This window comes from Bos javanicus, chromosome 11 (genome assembly GCF_032452875.1).
Source record: "Bos javanicus breed banteng chromosome 11, ARS-OSU_banteng_1.0, whole genome shotgun sequence".
Lineage (NCBI taxonomy): Eukaryota > Metazoa > Chordata > Mammalia > Artiodactyla > Bovidae > Bos > Bos javanicus.
In genome coordinates, this window is record NC_083878.1 from 74,090,426 (window position 1) to 74,107,996 (window position 17,571).

Sequence of the window (17,571 nt, forward strand, 5' to 3'; positions counted from 1 at the left end):
GAAATATCAATAACCTCAGATATACAGATGACACCACACTTACGGCAGAAAGCGAAGAACTGAAGAGCCTCTTGATGAAAGTGAAAGAGGAGAGTGAAAGAGTTGGTTTAAAACTCAACATTCAAAAACTAAGATCATGGCATCTGGTCCCGTCACTTCATGGCAAATAGATGGGGAAACAATGAAAATAGTGACAGACTTTATTTTCTTGGGCTCCAAAATCAGTGCAGATGGTGACTGCAGCCATGAAATTAAAAGATGCTTGCTCCTTGGAAGAAAAGCTATGACCAACCTAGGCAGTGTATTAAAAAGCACAGACATCACTTGCTGACAAAGGACTGTCTAGTCACAGCTATGGTTTATCCAGTAGTCATGTATGGATGTGCAAGTTGGACTATAAAGAAATCTGAGTGCCGAAGAATTGATGCTTTGAACTGTGGTTTTGGAGAAGACTCTTGAGAGTCCCTTGGACAGCGAGGAGATCCAACCAGTCCATCCTAAAGGAAATCAGTCCTGAATATTCACTAGAAGGACTGATGCTGAAGCTCCAATCCTTTGGCCACCTGATGCGAAAAACTGACACATTGGAAAAGACCCTGATGCTGGGAAAGACTGAAGGCAGGAGGAGAAAGGGATGACAGAGGATGAGATGGTTGGATGGTATCACTGACTCGATGGATATGAGTGTGAGTAAGCTCTGGGAGATGGTGTTGGACAGGGAAGCCTGGCATGCTGCAGTCCATGGGGTTGCAAAGAGTCATACATGACTGAGTGACTGAATTGAACTTGCCTAATTATATCTAAAACATAATTAGAAGATGTTCGATAACCATCCACAGGCCTTTGATGATGAAAAACACTTTGGATCATATCTATGTTCTGCCATTAAAAGACACGCTTACTATACAACATGTGAAAAATATGAAATAAGGGGGTTTGTATGTGTATGTGTTATTTTATTTAAAAAATATTTTAATGGAGCATAGTTGACTTACAATTTTGTATTAGCTTCAGGTATACAGGAAAGTGAATCAGTTACACATATACATATATCCACTCTTTTTTTAGATTCTTTTCCCATATGGACCATTACAAAGTATTGAGCAGAGTTCCCTGTGCTCTACAGTAGGTCCTTATTAGGTATCTATTTTAAATAGTTTGCATATGTCAATCCCAATCTCTCAATTTATTCCTCCCCCCCATTTATTCCCTGGTAGCCTAAGTTTGCTTTCTATATCTGTGACTCTTTTAAAAACTCTTATAAACTCTTTTAAAAACTTTCAAAAAATTAAAAACAGAGCTACCATATGATCCAGTAATTCCATCCCTAGATATATACCAAAAGTTTTTAAAAGAGTTTAAAAATCACCTGGGATCCTATCACCCAGAAATAACCACTATTAGTATTCTAGTGGGTTTCTTTCAGGGCTAGTACACATGCATCGATGACAGGTTCTCTAGCGTGGCATTAGCTTTTTTTTGTAAATAAATAAAGCTTGTTGCTGCTGACCTCAGAGCAGGTCATTTGGTGTTGCCTGTGTAAGAGACAGCTCCACCAAATATCAATCTGCAATTTCAAGCACCAACTTTTGTGGTTCATTTGGGGCCAATATCTGAATTCACTGCTTGTTTTCTTCGGTGGGATATGTCTGACACTCTTTTTTCCACTGGCAGTCATATGACCTCTCCTGGTACCTCAGTTTTACTTCTCAAAAGACAGTGGCTAGCTCCTTGAGACATACCTTGAGCTATACCTCCACAATGTGGATAACACATTTGCCATTAAATCAGACCATCTGTGGGCTTCCCAGGTGGCACTGTTGGTAAAGAACTCACCTGCCAATGCAGGAGACAGAGGAGATGCAGGTTCGATCCCTAGGTCGGGAAGATCCCCTAGAGGAGGAAATGGCAACCCACTCCAGTATTCTTGCCTAGAGAATCCCATGGATAGAGGAGCCTGGTGGGCTACAGTCCATAGGGTCACACTGACTCGGATACGACTGAAGCGACATAGCACACACACAGATCATCTGCAACAAAATCTCCAAACTGGACAATCATTTCTCTAGCTACTTTCATAAGAATGCAGCCATAGACATGCCCTTGATATTATATAGATTTTCTTTGAAAGATGGCACTTTAATAACATCCTTAAGTTGGAGGAGTTTTTTCTAAGGATCCCAAGAATATGATGGTGTTAGTTGCTGAGTCTTCTTTTATATACATCCCAAGCAACAAGGTAACCAATGCTAGGTCATCTTCCCAGCATGAATTGTGCTCTAGAACTCTTTTCAGCTTGCAAAACTCTTTACCCATTAAACAACTCTCCACACCCCATCCCCTCAGCCCCTAGTGACCTCTGTCCTACCTCCTGTCCATGAAGCTGACTGCTCTAGGTATCTCACATGAATGAAATCACGCAGAGTGTGTCATTTTGTGACTGGTTTACTTCACTTAGCACAACATCCTTGGGGTTCATCCCTTTCATGGCACGTGTCAGGATTCCCTTCCTTTTCAAGGCTAAATAATATTCCACTGAATGTGCATACTACATTTTGTTTATCCATTCATCTGTCTAGATATATTTAGCTAGTTTCCACTTTTGGCTGTTTCTCGTGATGCTGCTGTGGGCAGGGGTGTACTGTATCTTTTTGAGGCCCTGCTTTTGCTTTGTTTGATACATATCTAGGGATGGAATTACTGGATCATATGGTAGCTCTGTTTTTGATTTTTTTCAAAAACTGCCATACCATTTTCCATTGTGGAAATTATTTTCATTTTACATTCCCACTGGCAGTGAACAGGGTTCCAATTTCTGTACACACTCATCAACACTTGTTATTTCCCGCTTTTTAAAAAAATATATAATAGCCATCTTAATCAGTGTGGAGTGGCATCTCATTGTGGTTTTGATTTGCATTTCCCTAATAATTAGTGATATGGAGCATCTTTTCATGTATTTGTTGGCCATTTATATATTGTCTTTGAAGAAATGTCTGCTGCTGCTGCTGCTAAGTTGCTTCAGTCGTGTCTGACTCTGTGCGACCCCAGAGATGGCAGCCCACCAGGCTCCTCTGTCCCTGGGATTCTCCAGGCAAGAATACTGGAGTGGGTTGCCATTACCTTCTCCAATGCATGAAAGTGAAGTCGCTCAGTTGTGTCCGGCTTGTCTATTCAAGTCCTATTCCCATTTTTAACCAAGTTGTTTTTCTGTTGCTGAGTTGTAGGCAGCCTTTATATATTCTGGATAGAATTCCCTTATCAGATACAGGATTTGCAAATATTTTCTGGGTTGCCATTCCATGGGCTTCCTTATCACTCTGTTGATGGTGTCCTTTGGTACATCAAAGTTTTAAATTTTTATGTAGTCCAATTAATAATGGTGTTTTAAATAAGAATACATTTGGACTAGAAGTAAAAAGTGTTGGAAAAAAATCCAGCCTTGGGTTTTTTCTTAGTTATGCTACTCAATGAGCTGGATGACCCTGGACAAGGCATTTAATTTCTCTGAACTTCATTATCCTTATTTGAAGATTGCATGTGTTAGTCGTTCAGTCATGTCTGACTCTTTGTGACCCCATGGACTGTAGCCTGCCAGGCTCCTCTGTCCATGGGATTTTCCAGGCAAGAATACTGGAGTGGATTGCCATTTCCTTCTCTAAGGAATCTTCCCAACCCAGAGACTGAACCTGGTCTCCTGCATTGCAGGCAAACTCTACCATCTGAGCCACCAGGGAAGCCCTATATGAAGATGGGAGAGGGGAAAAGAATATCTACCAAGTAAGGCTTTTGTGAAATGTGAATGCACACAGAGCAAGAATCAGAGTGCCCAGCACTTGGAAGACACACGCCTCTTCTCCACGCCTACCCCAGCATACTTGTCAGCAAGTATCATTTCATTCAACAGGACCCCAGGACAGGCACTGTTTGAATTAACAAAGGAATCATTATCCTGGTCTTATCAATGAGGAAACGGGTGCATGGCCAGGTTACATAAAGAACCCAAGACCATAGCGCCTACAGTTACCACTTAGATCTTCTGCTATGGGTGTGCCCCTCACCCCCGGTCCCTGCTGTCTCACTCATAGGACAGACCAGTCGCCTCAACCCCAGTGCAGACATAAGAACTGGGAAACCCTTAAAGACCATCCAGTCCAGCTCTCCCAACTTACAGATGAGAGAATATGAGGGAGGTTGAGAATTTTGCCCAGATTCACACAGCAACATTGCCTGAGTCACCCTGCCGGCCAACCCTCCCTCCCAGTGCGGCAACGAATGCCCTTGAGAGAGCAGAAGGGAGGCCTTGTTCCAGGTCCAGCACCACCCACTCCTCCCCGGAACGCTCAGGCCTGTTCTCCTCTGACAGTGTTGTCTGGGGGAGAATAGGACATTCTCAGCGGTGCTGGGGAACAGTATAGCTTTGGGGGTGAAATTTCTCAAGACAGACAGACAACTGGACATGTTTATTTAGCAGCCCCTGGGTCCAGGCCTGCTAGGAGGGCCAGGCCTCTCACGGGGGTTGAGGAAAACAGTGGGATGATGCTGGTATTTTTTCCCCTTCCTACCGTGCTGTATAAGCCCCCCAGCCAAGGTCAGCACACCAATTATTGCAGGTGCCCTTGCGCTCCAGCCCTGAGACGGAAGGAGCACAAGGGAGCAGAGTGCTTTATCTGGGAACGTTCTGGCCAGTGCTTCCAAGCAATGAGAAACAGACATTTCATTGCTTTTGCTTCAAAAGGCCTTTTCATCTTTCATGTTTTGTGAAGGAATAATGCACAGATGATATGAATGGAAATCAAAATAAAGATTTGCCCATAATTATGCCACTAAGTAACCTTGCTTTTTGAAGAAAATGATTGTACCATTTATTCTGAGATCCACAAACCAAGAAAGAAATGTGTAGGAATGACTCTCTAACTGCCTTAACCATCTCATCAGTAGGCCAAGTGGCTATTTCTCATGACTAACACCATTAAAATCTGGAGGAAAAGCCAAGTGGTTATATTCTGGCATATTCTTTATTCTATAAAGAATATTTTATTCTATACAAAATTATAATATATGCAGGAAGGCAAAGTGAGATGATAAAATATTATTGTCTCCGACCTTGGGGAGACTCCTCAGCCCACCAGCACTGGTTTCTTAGAAACCTGGATTGCCACATGTGTATGTATAGTTGGATGAATGATACATATAACTATTTTATAGTTTAATGCAAATATCTGAGCTCTTACTATATACCAGAGATTTCCCCTAGGTGCCAGGAAAAACAAAGATTAAGATAGAGGTTGTGTCCTCAAGAGGTTCACAGATCTACTGTGTAAAGAAATAAATGACATTTAGTGTGACAAATACATGATAAAAATAACAGCAAAGTATAAGATACAGTTGGGGACACAAAGAGGGCTTGGCGGAGGCTGCAGAGCTCTGAATTTTTTCAGCATCCATCCTGTATGATTCAGCTCCAGGAGCACCTCCCGCACAAATAGTGAGAGGCTAGGAGTGAGGCTAGGAATGCATCACTTTATTACAAGCAGGGCCTTTCTACAGATCTTCACTCAAGATCTTTATAAATGTGCTTGTACCTTAGAGGTTCTAATTTATAAATGCTATTTCACATACCATTCACCTAAAAACAAAGTTGGGACATGGAGAGAAGTCTTTCTGAATAGTTATGATAAAGCTTGGAGTCCTACCAAGCTACGAATCTCCTGGTTCCAGGTGCTTGAATTTACCTGAGTCGTTCTGTAGGGTAAGGAAAAAGTTGGCATTTGAGCCCAGAAATCTTAATTCTCAGATTTATAGGCAGATTCAGGATGTGCATTAGGGCACTGAGCTTCCAAGTCCTCACCAGGCACCCGTATTCCTAGATGTAAAGCCACAGCTAAACTACATACAAGCTACTGAAATATTCTGTTTGGAATTCTCTTGTGGGAAAATGTACTGTTTGGCATAAGACACTCGTCAACGCCATCAGGTACAAAAGCAGTGTTTTAATCTTGCATGCAGTTCTGTGAACACTTGCTCAGGAGACAGTGGAGAGAATGAACTTCACCCAGCTGCGTGACCTTGGCCAGATGATTGGTCTTCCGAATTTCTGTGTCCCCAGCTTAGCCACCGATGTAACGACGTCCATCACCATACCGGTTGTTCTGAGTGCATATACTGCACAAAATGACTAAACATCGCTACAGTTTTGTAACGCATAAGGATTTAGCATATTCTAAGGACTTAGATGAAGATGTCATTCCTGTCCTCTTTGTGGTCTAAGAGATTTTCTCATCTTTCTGGTACAGAGATGAGAGGGACACAGTCATGGCCCACCAATCTGCAGATGGTCCTCTAGGAGACAAACAAGTGCTCAACAGAATAGGTGTTATGTCCCCTCTCAGGGCTCCCATCTGGCAAGCAGACTTCCCAGAGTCAGGGGCTCAGCTTGCCAATTCTGCAGCAGCTCTCAGGTTTGTATTCTTATTACCCAAAACTTCTGTCTAAGGGTTTTAACAAATACAGTCGAAGTATGACATAAGTATCCTCGTAAGCAGGGATTATCACTGTTTCTGGAGAGGGCATGGCCATGCCCCAGAAGCATCCACAAGAATTACTCAGATGGTGATAATATCCCCCTTCATAGGTATCATGTTTTGTAAAGTAAATACATGTACAGCGACATTTTCTCATTTGACCCCTCTCTCAGGTGTTGCTACTGGTAAAGAACCTGCCTGTCAATGCAGGAGACGTAAGAGATGAGGGTTCCACTCCTGGGTCAGGAAGATCCCCTGGAGGAGGGCATGGCAACCCACTCCAGAATTCTTGCCTGGAGAATCCCATGGACAGAGGCACCTGGTGGGCTACAGTCAATGGGGCTGCAAAGGGTTGGACATGGACATGACTGAAGTGACTGAGCATGCAGCATGCACATACAAAGCAAATTAATTATCCCCATTGTTATCAGGGAGGAATATGCTCAGAGAGAGGAACTAGGGACCTATGGCTTGCAGGTGGCCACTGGGGACTTGGACCACCATCCCTCTCTCACACACACAGCCAAGTTCCAACCCCGCCTCTCAGAGGCAACAATCGCTGGTTCTAGACTGGATGGACCTGAAAATGTAGGGAAGGAGTTCTAAATTCAAGGTCAAACTATCAGAAAAGCAGAAGCTCCTCCCATGAATGAATGTCTCAATCTCCAGAGTCTTTCTCAGTTCTCCAAGCCCTGACCATGGACCATGTTGTTAAGAACACTGCAAAGCAGGCATATGTGTGACTCAGTGCTGGCTGACAGCCCCACCCTGTCTGCCCATCTCTCTCTCTTTCTTTTTTTTTCGTATCATTAATTTTATTTTATTTTTTTAATTGAAGGATAATTGCTTTACAGAATTTTGTTGTTTTCTGTCAAACCTCAATGTGAATAAGACTGCAAGGAGATCCAACCAGTCCATTCTGAAGGAGATCAGCCCTGGGATTTCTTTGGAAGGAATGATGCTAAAGCTGAAACTCCAGTACTTTGGCCACCTCATGCGAAGAGTTGACTCATTGGAAAAGACTCTGATGCTGGGAGGGATTGGGGGCAGGAGGAGAAGGGGACGACAGAGGATGAGATGGCTGGATGGCATCACTGACTCGATGGACATGAGTCTGAGTGAACTCCGGGAGTTGGTGATGGACAGGGAGGCCTGGCGTGCTGTGATTCATGGGGTCGAAAAGAGTCGGACACGACTGAGCGACTGATCTGATCTGATCTGATCTGATACATGTATCCCCTTCTCTCTCTCTTTCGAGAGGCAGCCCATGCTCCCGTTTTTCATGACGTCCCTGGCACCTGCCTTCTGTTTTCCACTCTCACCAACCTACTCTCCTGACTCCTCTCTTACTTGCCCTTTCCTCATCCAGGTCCCCAGACTCTTCCTGGGGCCCTTTCTCTCTCCAACAAAGTAAACAGTCATAAAGCAGGTGGGCAGGCTGCCAAGAAGCAGAGGCTCCAACCAGAAGCGACAGCTCCCAGCTTCTCTGCTGACTGGCCTGTAACCAACCAGAAGGCATATCCCCTCAGGAGTTCATGTCTGTTATGTGCACTCTCCTCGCTCCCCAGATTAACATGTACCACTCTCTGTGGTACAGGGAGCTCTGCAAAGGAAAGACCCATATTCTCTGAAACATTTGAAATATTCGAGGGACAGCAGTGTGGGAGTGGGGGCGGGGGTGAGCCCACAGTCTGGAGTTGGAATGCCGAGGTTCCAATCCCAGTGCAGTCTCCTAAGTGTGCAGCCACAGGTGGATCACTAAAACTCTCAGCATCTCAATTTTCTCATTTCTAAAATGAGAATAATAATTCCCAATCCCCAGAATTTGGGGAGGATTACTCTGATGCTCGGAGGGATTGGGGGCAGGAGGAGAAGGGGACGACAGAGGATGAGATGGCTGGATGGCATCACCACCTCGATGGACATGAGTTTGAGTGAACTCCGGGAGTTGGTGATGGACAGGGAGGCCTGGCGTGCTGCAATTCATGGGGTCGCAAAGAGTTGGACACGACTGAGCGACTGAATTGAACTGAACTAAAAATCAATAAGTGCTTTCAAATTCTGATGCTAGAGAAGATTACTGAAAGTCCTTCAGATTGCAAGGAGATCAAACCAGTCAATCCTAAAGGAAATCAATCCTGAATATCTGGAAATCAACCCTGGAAGGACTTATGCTGAAGCTGAAGCTCCAATACTTTGGCTATCTGGTGAGAAGAGCTGACTCATTGGAAAAGACCCTGATTCTGGGAAAGACTGAAGGAAAAGGAGAAGGGTACAGCAGAGGATGAGGTGGTTAGATAACATCACCAACTCAATGGACATGTATTTGAGCAAACTCCGGGAGATAGTGGAGGACAGAGGAGCCTGGAGTGCTGCAGTCCACAGGGTCAGAAAAAGTCGGAAATGACTTATCCACTGAACAACAAAAAAAAATCTGTAAATACTTAAAAAGTGCTTAGACTACTGCTTGGCACATAGTGGTGCCCAATGAATGGAAACAAAGTTATAAAGAGATAAATTTTAGAAAAGACCTCTAGCTCAGGGTTCATTCATTCAACAAGGATGAAAGAGCAGGTTTTTGAGCATCTGCTCTTTACCAGGCAGTGCTCTGTGCCCTAAAGATGCAGTAGAGAACAAGAGAAGTGGACTGTGGGAAACACAGACAAGAGGAATATTAGATTGTGCTCAATGGCTGTGCAGTGAATTAAAATATAGTAAGTCCCCTACATACAAGTGAGTTTGGTTTGAAGAGCAAGTTCATAAGTCCTACAAAGTTAGCCTAGGCACCCAACTAACACAATTAGCTATGTAATACTGTATTGTAATAGGTTTCTAATAATTCTCACATAAATAATACATACATAAAAAATAAACACAAAAAATAAATATTTTAAATCTTAGAGTATAGAACCTTGAAAAGTACAGTAGTATAGTACAATGGCTGGCATCCAGGAGCTGGCTTCAAGTGAACAGGCAAGAAGAGTTACTGACTGGAGGAGGGAGATAAGGTGGGAGATGCTACTAGAGCTGAAGGATCTTCAGCAAAAGGAGATGGAGGGAAAGCTGCAATTTAACTCATGCCATGATGGCACAGGTTCAGGTTCCTTGCTGGAACCAGATACACGTTTGCATCTTTGAAAGTTTGCAACTTGAAGGTTCGTATGTAGGGGACTTACTGTAAGGCAAGCGAATGAGAGGGATAGACAGCTTCCATGGACTCTAGAGGCAAGAATAGCTTCTCCAGGGAGCAAATTCTCAAAAGACACGTGGAGTGACATTCATCCATGGAGGGAGAAAATAATATCCACCACTTCCAAGGTGGGCAAGAGCCTCGGCAAGTCCTGGCTTATCGGAACTAGGAAGGAAGCCATGAGCAGAGTCTGCGGCTATTTCTGAGGGAGGAGTCAGAACCCACAACTCCAATTTGGACCAATCTTCATACTCTACAAAGGGCTCCCCTTGTGGCTCAGCAGGTAAAGAATCTGCCTGCAATATGGGAGACCTGGGTTCAATCCTTGGGTTGGGAAGAGCCCCTGGAGAAGGGAAAGGCTACCCACTCCAGTATTCTGGCCTGGAGAATTCCATGGACTGTATAGTCTATGGAGTTGCAAAGACTGAGTGACTTTCTTTTTCTTTCTTTTCTTTCATATTTTACGAACTGGGATACAGCCAATGAGGGGAACTATATTTTCAAAAGAATTTAGGCCAATACTTTTGAAATATCTCCTCTTAAGGAGGAACTCGGGGAGGAATTTATCTTAGCATCTCAAAAAGCTGTATTTGTCCTAGGCAACTGCATTTTAAAAAGTTTTATAGATGCGATGAGTTTTGCAAATGACTTTTCTCTTGTGAGCTACAGGAAGCTCAAAACTGAATTTGCAACAGGACTAGGTGGTAGGTACTTTTTCCCTGATATGACTTTATTTCTGGCTTTTTCCCCTCTGTTTTACTCTTAGATTTTCGTTGAGTTGATCTCTTTATTTATCGTAGGACAGGTGTGTGTGTGTGTGCGCATGTGTAAAATATATGCTCCAAATCCTCTTTAGTACTAGCTAGATTATAATAAATGTACTGTTTGAGGTAATTTAGCACCTATTTCAAAATAAACAAACTATTTTTTATATCTTCTTATATAACCCACATTTTATGTACCATGGGAATTTTTTAAGTTTCAGTTCACCTTATCCCTACCTGCGCCCACTCCCACCCACCCACTCCCATCACTACTTTTTTTAAGGGGCAAACATCTTCTATTACATATGCACAGTTTTAACTGGTCCAAAACTTTCTCACTCCTGCAGCTGTAGCATCTGTCTCCCTCTTTTCTTCATCTTCCCATCATCGCCCCCCTCCCCGCCCACATACATTCTGCACAGTGCCCCCTAGTTTTCATTTCTTTAAAGCATCAGTTGAGCAAAATCAGCCATTTGACAGTTTCAAACTCTTCCCTGGCTCCTACTGCTCATAGGGATAAGTGAAAACTCCTTATCCTGACAAAATCTCCTTCTCATCACACACTTTATCACCTAAACTCTGCCCAATCCCAGGTAGCTCCCCTAACTGTCCCTGGATATGTCTTTTCTTTCCCCGCCTCTGTGCACTGACACTGCTGTGTCTGCCTGGCACGCCTGCCCCCACCCCCGGGGACCCATCCTCACAGCCCTCAAAACCTCACACAAATGCTTGCTGTCCTCTGAAGCTCTCCTCATGGCTCCACCTCCCAGGGGTCTCTTCCAAATCAAAATATTGCTGGCTGACTATTTGAAGAGTAACTCCATTCCACCTTGCAAAACTGTGTAATTTTACTGAAACTGTCTCTGTATTGTTCAATATTTTGCAGATCTTTACAACTCATTTGCCCACTGGAATTGGCATCTTTTTGATGCTCTGTGTAGTATCATATAAAGTTGATACTCCACAAATACTTGACAGTTCATGTCTCTTTCCCTTCAAAATACAAAGCATAAAGCAAATGACAGACAAAAGGTTAAATCCTCAATAAATAAACTAGTCATACTCATATGATAATTCACTAAAACGCAAAAGGTTAGAAAACATAGGAAGTGTTTAACTTCACTAGTAATAAAGAATACAAGTTAAAATGTTGTTTGCTATCAAATTAACAAAGATAAGGAAAAAAATCTCAATCTTTAAAGCTTTTGAGAGTGAAAGGAGACAGGTACTCTCATAACTGCTGGTGTAATCAATACAAATTGAAAACAATTTGACAATATATAAAAGCTTTAAAATTCCTATACACATCGGTGTGTGCGTTCATGCATGCATGCTAAGTCGCTTCAGCCGTGTCTGACTCTTTGCGACCCCATGGACTATAGCCTGCCAGGCTCCTCTGTCCATGGGATTCTCCAGGCAAGGATACTGGAATGGGTTGCCATGCCCTCCTCCAGGGGATCTTCTCAGCCCAGGGATCTAACTCACATCTCCTGCAGTTTTTGCATTGCAGGCAGATTCTTTACTGCTGAACCAGGCGGGAAGCCCCAACTCACTGGAGTGTTAGGGACATATTCCAAAGTCCAGAGAAAGCCCTGGGCACCAGGGACTCCTCCCAGGGTTATAATACTGAATCTTTATGAATAACTTAAATGTACAATAAGGAAATTATATGTCCATTAAGTGGACTGTTACAGGACATTAAAAATGGCAGCCAATGATTCTGTGTTAACTTGGGGCTGGGGGAATGCTTATATGTAAAGTTAAGTAGAAAAAAATAAAATACAAGATTATAGGAAATGAATAATTCTAACCACATAAACAAATGCATGAAAGAAAATATATCAAAACAGTAAAAGCAGTTATACTTGCTTATAGTTTATTGTGCATTCCAGGTTTTCTAGAAATATTGGATGACTACTGGAGGAGGGTGCAGAAAAGATGCTTTTCTTTCTTTTTTGGCAGTGTGCCATGGCTTGCAGGATCTTAGTTTACTGATCAGGGATCAAATCTGTCCCTACCCCCACCCCCACATCCTGCAGTGAAGTGCAGAGTCCAAACCATTGGATTACCAGGGAATTCCCAAAAGATGCTTTTCAAGTAGATTTTTTCCTTTTCTTTATACCAGGAACAGCACCGTTATTGAGCTTTGAGACATAAGTTTTCATTTATTTTATTTTTGCACCTGTTTCAAAACTAAGAAACAGAGAGACAAGAGAAAGCTGAAGAAAGGGAAGGAGAGAGAGAGTGAGGGCAGCTCTCTGACCCTGATTAATCCCTGCCATGAAACAAGCATTGTCACTTTGTAGAGCCAGGAGACAGGCTCAGAAAGTCAAGTTCAAGGTTACCTGAGGGGCAGAGGCGCCATCACAACCAGGCTACTATGCCAGGATCAGGCAGAGAAAGAGAAAAGAAAGGGCATGGCAGGTGAGCACAAAATCTCAGGGGTAATTTATAGAACAGTATAAACGGGTGGTTCTAGTGGGTAAGATTGCGGGTGGTTTTTTCCCCTCCTCGCTTTTCCAGGTTTTCCATAACGTGATGTGAACTTTTTGTTTTTATTTATGTGCAAGAAGAAAACTGCAACCATTTGAAATCACTGAACTGTGAGCAACAAGAGAGAAAATAGGCTCTACTCATCCTGAATCCCTTCCTAAGGGGAATACAGGGGTCGGAGGGAAAGGGGGAGCAGTCTCACAACCCCGACTTGAACCATATGCTGCATCATGGGGCCACCTCAGGATTCAGGGGACGAGGGTGGAACATGTGTGCCTGTGTGCATGTTGTGGGAGTCTCCTGTGATGAGGAGCAGCAGGATCCATGGAGCTGTCTGCAAAGGTGAGCCGTTGTGTTGCAGGTGGAGTCAGCCCCTCCTTGCAGGTCTCCCCACCATCCACAAGTCACACACAAGTGCTCTGTAAGGCACATTTACAGGAAACTGTGTGTCATGGCTGTTTTCCCCACAGTCAGCTTTCTGGATCACAAAGCTTGAAGAAAGGCATGTGTTGGGGATGGGGCAGCACCTAAAGGTGAGGAAGGGTTCGTTAGGGCAGATTTAGTTTTAGAGGGATGGGGCCACCCAGACAGGGGTTCTGGGAAAAGCCATCCCAATTGTCTTCATATCCAGCTGCCCTGATTCCGAGGGCAGTATTTCTTAGAGAGCTTGGACTCACCTCGGGGGGGTCAGTGGGGGGCTTCCAGGTAAGACCACTGTGGCTTCATCCCCGGGGAAAGGGTTAGGGAAACTTTTAATTACGTAATTCTAACATACAACACACACACAGAAAAACCTAATGGGAATCCATTTTTTGCAGAGAATTTGCCCACAGTCTTCCCACCCAAGTATAAAGTGCTTTTTATTTACCCAGGTCCCTTGTCAATCTATGTTCATAGGTATAAACAAGATTGTGGGGAGTCACCTGTGACCTCTTGGAGAGCCATTTCCAAAAAGTGACTGGGGTTTAGGAATGAGTGATGGTTCAGAGCGGCATGGGTAAGTCTGGTGAAGGGAAGCAGAAGCGGTTCAATGGCTTGAGTGGTTAGCTAGGTCAAGGTGACTTGTGTGCTAAAGTGGGAGGTGGGGGAGATGCTGCAAACACGCATCTTCAGGAGCCTCAAAGAGGAAGAGAGACGGGCAAAGGCCCAGGAGGACCTGAAGGGCACAGGCTCTTGAGTGATTTGCCTTGTGAGTGCAGAACCTCCTATAATGCACTGTCACATCCAGGTGCCAGCCCTGAGGTTTGCACAGAACTGGGAGATACATGAGTATCTTGTCATTTAATACAGAGATGTGATTCCAAGAGACAAACCCACCTGTCTAAGGTGAAATAGCCATGATCTGACTGTGGGTTGAGATGGGCTGATGCCAGGTCTAGGATCCTTTCTGTCCCAGATGATACCGTGTCCTTTGGCAAAGACAAGGGACCCTTATTCTCCCATAGATGGGAGGAAGAAGATGGGAGAAACTGAGGACCCAGAGAGACTGAGATGTCGAGGACAGAGGGAAGTGAGGAGGAGACAAGAGGGGAGATGAAGATCTCCAGCATCACCATGCAGCTGAAAGGCGGCAATGGGAGTGAGGTTATGCATGTTGATAATGGATCCCGTAACCAGGTGCATGGTCAAGGGACACCTTTACCTAAAGCTATTAGGTGACTGTTGGCTCCACACGGGGGCCTCACTGCCCATCAGTTAATGAAATCCCTGGTGGCATTTTCCTAACGAGCACTTACCTAGGGCATTAGGGGAGGGAAGGGGTACTGGGCTTGGAAGCCCCCATTTTCATTTTGCCCCTTTCTATATAACTGTGTCGCCCTGGATAAATCACTAGAAAAATAAGAACCAAATATAAGAAGTCTATTATTCTACACCTTCCCAATCTCCCTATTCACTTCTTATTTCATCATTCGACTGCCTCTGAGGACAGAATGATTGAAAGTATGACGTGGACCTTTTCTTTTCATAAGCATCAAGAAAATACTAAAATCCAGGCCAACAAGCCCTCCCCTTGGAGACTGGGTGCCTCTCACAACTCCTGAGACAAGGCTTTGCCCTAAAACTCAGTAATCATCTCCCTACCAGCACTGGCAAGACTGCTGCAGGCAACTGCCCAGAGGATTCCTTCATTATAATCTTTCTATGAATGATTCAGGGGTGAGGACCATCGCTGTTTGTGTCTGGAGGAATAAGAACATATTATAAAAGAGACCTGAAAATCCGTGATATATCCAAAAATAGCACCCAGATACGCCAGCTTCCCAGTTCACCTTTCTGTACCATCCAACTCTTCCTTGACTTGCTTCACGCAACAGGGGTAAATTGGGACCCCCACCACTCAGGTATCCTGGGATCAGTCATCAAACAGTCTTGGACTGAATGCTGCCAGGTGACCCAGCAGAACTAGCATTCCTAATTCTTACTCACTCTGATGGGCCTTGTCCTAACTCCTTCCCCACTGCAGGTGCCCCTGCAGTCACATGCTTTTGTCAAGTGATCTGCAGCCTTAGGCTGCTCACTCTGCAGAAAAGAATGGGGAGGGGGGGGGAACAGAGATTAAGAAAATATAGCTCTCTCCTGGGAACCTCAAAAGCTTCTAGCTTATAAAACATAACTGCCTTGCTACCATTTCTGCAGAGTCCCCACTGGCCAGCAGCACACGCTCTGAAGTCAATCCCCTCCCACTCTACTCCCCAACCTCGGCCCATTGGGAGAGAAAGGATACTTGCTGAAGGGACCTGCTGATGTTCCCCAAGGTTCAGAAATGCACGTGTGACCAAAGTGGGCAGGAGAGGAGGCTGATCATAAGGTGAAGTATCTCTAAATAACGAGGCCCACCGACTGCTGAGCATCTCTGCACTCCACTCTCAGCTTCCTGTGCCTCCAACAAACTTTGTGACTCAGTGTTTGCACAGTGAGGCAGCCAAGCAGACTCAGTGATGGATTAAATTCAGAATGTGCTTTTCTTCCAACTCACCCCTCAGGTGCCACCTGAGCCCCTACCTGGCTGCGGGGGTGGGAGCTGAGCATAGCTGCAGCTCTTCTGCTGGCCCTAAATAGCTACCAGAGCCTGAGTTCTGACGACTTTGGTCCACGGGTATCCTTTCTCTCTTCTCTGTCTCTGTCTGTCTGTCTCTGACACATACACAGCAGCTGGAGGCTCTATAACGCAGTTGATTTCTAAACTGGTCTGGGTCTCCCGTGCTCCATTCCTCCAGGCTGCAATTTGGACCCCGAGTGCTCTTTTCTTCACCCACACTGCCGCCAAACCCAGAGGAATTCCTGGAAAATTTTAAGGCAGAGCAGGGCATCATGAGGGTCTGGCTAACTGTTGCACGTCAGTTGAGGGGATGGCCGTGGAAGGGGGCAAGAGAGATCGGGTGACAGACAGAGGTGGCCAGCCAGAGCTGCCTGGCACCCTCGGCAGCGTCTCTCCCCTTCAGCACTGCCGAGGGCATACCCGGAAGTTCGGGAGCTTGGGTCCCACGGGCGGCAGGGGCGGGCAGAGGCCAGGTCCATCCAGGGGCGGCGAGACCTGTCTCCCAGAACTGGCTCTCTGGCCAGCTCTCTGCACCGCGGGCGCCGCCTCCCACATCCTTGAAGCCGGCACAAGGCAGCCAGTGAGCGTCTCCCCGCAATTCCGTACCGGCTTCCCGCATCAAACTCCCCAGTACAACCTGCTTTTGTTAATTCTGCAAATGCTGTCACACGACCACCTCCACCAACACCTCCTGTCTCCTCGGCACCAAGGGAGACTCGCTTTCCCCAAAACCCAGCTGCTTCGGATCCCCCGAGCCCCGCCGCACCCCGACGGACCACCGCCCACTCGCCCCAGAGCCCTCAAACAAGCGGCCCGAAGGACCATAAAGACCCCTGGGTCTCCGGTCCTGAGCATCTTTGTCCTCCCAACGCAGGCGCGCGCACACCGAGCGACAGAAAGAGCCCAGCCGGGCACCGAGTCCGCACACTCTGGCCTCGCTGGGGCCCCGCAGAGGGACAATGGTCCGCGTCCTGCAAGTTTGCCAGCCCGGAGGCAGAGAGCCCTCCTTACCGTACATCTTGGCGGGGCGAGCGCCTCCCCGGAGGCCGCGTCGCTTGCAGCCAGCCCCCGGCGGCGCCGGCCTTTCATTCACAGCCGGGTTGGCGGATGTCGGCGGGCGGCGGAGGCCCGGGCGGGGCGAGAGCCGGACCGGGTTCGGGAGCGAGAGCAGGGGCCCGACGCGCGAGGGCAGGGGACTGGAGCCGCGCGCCCATTCAGCAGCCCGGGCTGAGCGCGGCCGGCCTCCGCTCGGGTTTCTGGGCTGGGCTGCGCCGAGAGGGGCGGGGGCTATGCTAATATTGCCCCTCCCCCCGGGCTCAGTCACTGCCTGGCTGCCCCGCCCACATCCCACCCCGCCCCGCCCCCTGCAATTCCCACCCTCCTAGAAACCCAGATCCCTAGAAGCACCTTTCCTAGGCTGTCGCCCCCAGGTGCTGGGTGGAGCGTTTTCCAGCGGCAGCGTCCCCTACGGGAAGTGACCCGCCCTGCTCCGGTTGGAATGCTTAGGCCGAAAGCTAAGATCTGTCGTAACGTGCGGGGGCCCCGAGGGTCAGTAGGGGT

At 46.1% G+C, this 17,571-nt stretch overlaps 1 protein-coding gene across 3 annotated transcripts in view; it reads right to left on the bottom strand.

Moving 5' to 3' along the window:
- The window catches only part of EFR3B (EFR3 homolog B), a 98,074-nt gene extending 80,768 nt beyond the window's left edge, over positions 1-17,306 (bottom strand). For all 3 annotated transcript variants that reach the window (XM_061433127.1, XM_061433126.1, XM_061433125.1), the window contains exon 1: positions 17,023-17,306. In XM_061433127.1, the coding sequence (XP_061289111.1) occupies positions 17,023-17,029 (7 nt within the window). In that variant the 5' untranslated portion in view covers positions 17,030-17,306. The remainder of the gene's footprint in view (positions 1-17,022) is intronic.
- Between the last annotated feature and the right edge of the window lie 265 nt (positions 17,307-17,571).